The sequence below is a fragment of the Echinops telfairi genome, unplaced genomic scaffold (assembly GCF_000313985.2).
Source record: "Echinops telfairi isolate 266 unplaced genomic scaffold, ASM31398v2 ScPeMD7_18;HRSCAF=68, whole genome shotgun sequence".
Classification (NCBI taxonomy): domain Eukaryota; kingdom Metazoa; phylum Chordata; class Mammalia; order Afrosoricida; family Tenrecidae; genus Echinops; species Echinops telfairi.
Window position 1 is genome coordinate 8,654,715 of NW_022103915.1, and position 4,522 is coordinate 8,659,236.

General features: G+C 51.2%; 1 protein-coding gene across 1 annotated transcript in view; it reads right to left on the bottom strand.

Annotated features, from left to right (window-relative positions):
* The window catches only part of CUNH14orf132 (chromosome unknown C14orf132 homolog), a 132,049-nt gene extending 131,286 nt beyond the window's left edge, over positions 1 to 763 (bottom strand). Inside the window, exon 1 of the mRNA XM_045288106.1 lies at positions 663 to 763. Coding sequence (XP_045144041.1) covers positions 663 to 763 — 101 coding nt within the window. The remainder of the gene's footprint in view (positions 1 to 662) is intronic.
* Between the last annotated feature and the right edge of the window lie 3,759 nt (positions 764 to 4,522).

Sequence of the window (4,522 nt, forward strand, 5' to 3'; positions counted from 1 at the left end):
GCCTTTCTCCTTACCTTCAGGAGGTCTAAGTGCCTCACAGTGAACTTGAAAGTCTTTGAAGTATGCTCCTCTCTCCACTGAAGCTCAGACCCCGCCCCCCCAAGCTCAAAAAACCTACTGCCATCGAGTTGATCCTGACTCCCAAAGACCCTATAGGACTGAGGAGACCCGCACCACAGGATGTTAGAGGCTGTGAATCTTCACAGGAGCAGACAGCCTCCTTCTTCTTCTGAGGATTGACCAGTGGGTTTAAATGGCCATTCACAGCTCTGTGCTTAAACCATTGCACCACCAGGGCTCTTTCCACAACCTCTGGTGGCTCTTTAGGCAGTGCAGTGGTTACACGTTGGGCTTCAATCTGCATGGTCGGCAGTTCAAAACCACCAGCAGCTCCTCAAGAGAAAGACTGGGCTTTCTACTCCCATCAGCACTTACAGTCTCAGAACCCCCCAGGGGTCTCTATGAGTCCGCATTAGCTCGATGGCAGTGTGACTGAGTTAAATGCTCTTTGCTGCCAGAGGAAGGCAGCGGCAGTCCAGGGTGAAGATCCAAGGCCAGGTCTGAAGCCCATTCGTGGTGATGTGGTCCCGAGGCCTTTGCTAAGTCAACTCCCCTTTCCAGGTCTCAACTTCTGCATCCATTGGATGCAGTGAAACCCCTACCTGATGGGGCTTTGGATCAGACGAGTGAGGTCCCGGATGTAGAGGTTCCCCCGCCTGCCTTTTTGAGAGTGGTCGTTGCTGGGGGTGTTGTTACGTACCATGGGGTGTGTTTCAACTCATACCAGCCCTTCTACGGTCAGCAGGATGGGCTGGTCCTGCACCATCCTCACAATCATGACCATGCACGGAGACCAAGCCATCTTGTCATTGAAGGACTGCCTCTTTTTCCATGATGCTCTACTTGATTAAGCCTGATGGCCCTCTCCAGGGATAGTAGGAGTGGCAGGTCACCCTCATCATGGGGCTGCCATGGTGAGGTTGTCACGGAGTGAGTTCTCATTCATGGAAACCTACTCCCTAGGGTATTCAAGGCTGTGGCCTTTTGGAAGCCGATCACCAGGCCTGTCTTCCCAGAAACCTTTGTGTGGGTCTGAATCCCCGGCCTTTGGGTGAGTGGTGGAGAGCTGACGTGTTTGCTCTGCCCAGGGACTGCCTATATCCTCCTGTGGTCACTATTACTGTGGACGGACACAGTGGTGACAATGGGCTCAGACATAGCAGTGACTGTGAGGCTGGTACAGGACTGGGCAGTTTTCCATCTGCTGGACATTAGGTCCTCCTGAGTCAGAATGGACTTGACAGTCACTCACATAGCACCAACCCTTAGCAGTAACCGGGCACTAGCTATGGACCAGGCTCTTGCTGACAGCTTTGAGGGGCTGTCCCATTTTGTGCTCATAGGGATCCTCACAGCAGTTATACTGCACCTTTTACAGGTATGGCAAACTGAGTTTCTCAGGTCCTCTGAACTGCCATGGTCACTCTGATAGTGAGTGGCAGGACAGGGAGGGCATGCAGAACCAATGAGTCACCAATCTGTGGCCTCAAACCACCAACCAGGCTCCACTCCAGGGAGCCTGCTTCTCTGCTGGTAGGGCCTGGCTTCCTGCGGTGCTTGACTAGAGGCCAATTTAGACATGGAGTTAGTCGCCCTCCCTGGGCTAGCAGTATTGCGATCGAGAACTGGAAGGGTGGGTGGGCTCTGTATTATGAGACAGAACCAGTCCAATGGCTCCAACAGAGCTCAAGCCCACGGCTGTGGCCACCCAAGATGCTAAAAGCACGTGAACTTGGAGCCAGAAGATTCAGTCCTGCTGGTCTCCAGCTGCATGACGTTGAAGAGTCAGCTCACCTCTTGGAGCTGGCGTCCCCATCTGTAGAGATGGGAATAACTGGGCTGCTGTGGCTTGATGTGTGCCCCCCCAGCGCCTCGCCCAATATGTAAAAGTCCTTAAGTCCAGGAGCTGTTGGGAAGTAAGGTTTCTGAAGGTGTTTATGAGTTAAGGTGGCGTGAATCCTAAAGGCAGAGGGTGCATCTAACCAATGAGGGGTGTTGAGTGGTGTCTTGCTAAGAGTTTGGGCGACAGAGAGGAGGAGGATGGTCATGTGAAGATATCTGCATATGAGTCTGCATCGGCTGGGTGGTGGTGAGTTTGGCCTGGTTTGGGGGAGGATTGTCTGGGTCTACTGAAGCAGAAGACAAGGCTCTTTCCCTAGAGGTGCAGGAGACAGGACGGTCCTGCTGATGTCTGGATTTGGGCTTCTGGTCTCAAGTGTGAGATGGTATATGAGGGGTTCCCCCCACAACACAAACACACACACACCGGAAAAGCTCCACTGGGCAGAGCTTTCGTAGCACTCATTCCCCCCTCCCTCACCCCACCATAGGTGAGTATCCAGCAACTTGCTCTGAGTTAGTGTACCCAGGGGTGTCGCCTCGGAAGTTTCTCTCTTGTCACAGTTAATTTTTTCATGAAAGCAGTTTTGCTTGAAACTTGGTTGTGTGTGTGTGTGTATGATGGCGGATTTAAGAGAACAGCGTGACACTGTGAAATTCTGTTTCCTGCTTGGGAAAAATGCTGAAGACGCTTGTGATGTTGAACACAGCTGACAAGGACAGTGCTATGGGAAAAAACTTAAGTGTATGAGTGGTTTTCTCATTTCCAAAACGGTGAAATATTCACTGATGACAAACCTGGTTCTGGTTGTCCATCAATTTCCTGAACGGACAAAAATGTTAACTCGTAGTTCAGTTGGAGTTTTAGTTCTACCAGGTCAGACTGTTAATCAAACTTTCTATTTAGAGGTTCTGAAAAACTTACGTAACATTGTTCAGCAAAAAAGGCCTGATTTGTGGCAGACGGGGGACCGGTTTTGCCACCACAATGTACCTGCTCATGCAGCCATCTCGGTGCGCCAGGTTTTTGGCAAAAAACAGCATGCTTCTTTTGCCCCACACACCTTAGTTACCTGACCTCACTCTGTGTGACTTCTTTTTGTTTCCTCAGATGGAGAGGGACATGAAAGGGCAGCGATTTGATGACATCATAGAAGAGGTGAAGAAAAAAACAAGGGAGGTGCTGTCAGCCATCCAAACAGATGAGTTTGAAACATGTTTCCAAGAATGAAATCACAGATTTGACAAAGGTATGAAGTGTGATGGAGGATACTTTGAAGGTGATAAGGTTGTTTGTAAAAAAAATTTTAAATATGTAGCTCTGAGGAAGGAAAAAAAAATCAGGGCTTTTTGGGGGGTTGCCCCTTGTACTTCTGTTCTTACATGTCATGAAGTCCCTGTGAGTCAATATCAACTTGACAACCCCTGAGGACCTATCAGCTGTAAGGGCAGCCACAGGGAACGAATTCACTCATATGCACCACATGCCCCACCCCATGGGTGGTTGTCAGGCCCCAATAATGGGGACCGAGTGAAAAGCCCTGATGTCCTTCTGTCTTTAAGTCTGTTGACCAGCAGCACTGGGCTCCCTCTCATCGAAGTTGAGGACCTAGGTCCATTGGCAGCCTTTACCCGCCACAGGGAGGTCCGAGGTGGTCACACCAACAGTTACCATAGGTGGCCACTCACTGGAGGTTGGAGGCTTGAGTCCACTCCAAGGTGCCTCCAGAGAAAGGCCTGGTGATCCGTTTCTGAAAAAGCGGCCAGAAAGCCCCACGGAGCCCGTCCCACTCCAGCCCACCTGGGTCTTTGCCATGGGTGGGCCGGACACCACAGCAGATGACTTTCTTGACCTCCCGTGTTCTCTGCTCCCCTCCCATTGCCCCCCAGGGTGGCTCCAGATGCGGGGAGAGGCTAAGCGCTGGCCTGGTGCGTGTTCGAGTTGCTGCTAAATCAGAACCTGAGTAGGCCGTGGTGCGTGCCACAGCAGAGCTGTGGGCCACGGTGGTCCTTCTGCTGGGTGGTCACTCATGGGCAGCTGCCTCCCAAGAGCACCTGGAAGGACTGACACCCCCCCTACCCCTCCAGGGAGCTAGTCTGAGGATCACAAAGGCAGTTTCCTCTCTTGATAGAATTTCAATCAGTGGGCTTGAAAAAAATCATTGCCAAACAAAAATCAGTTTGGGTTAAGAGCCAAGAAAGAAAGACTCACAAGGGAGCAGCAGAGAAAAGGCGTCTAACCCCCCAGCTGCACAAAAACAGGCACGACTAGCTTTGGTTTTCTTTTGTCCATTGCACCTTTATTATCAGGATTATTATTTTTACTCTGTGCACCGTTCAGAATTCTCATACAGCCTTTCTGGAATACACAGAATCTGGTAAGCGCCCTCCCCCAACACCATTGTATTGCCAGCAGGCTTCCTTTTAGCCCTTGCCCTGGCTTGACGTTTATTCGGTCAGCACCCAGGGCGTCCCTGGGGTTGTTGATATTCATGGGGAGGGAAGAGGTGTCAGGTCTGTGCCCTGGCCCCTCTTTCAACTGTCCCCCTGCAGCCTCTAAACCCTCAGGAGGCCAAGGAATCAAGTCAGATAGAGGGTTGAATCTTGCCTCCGTCACAAATAG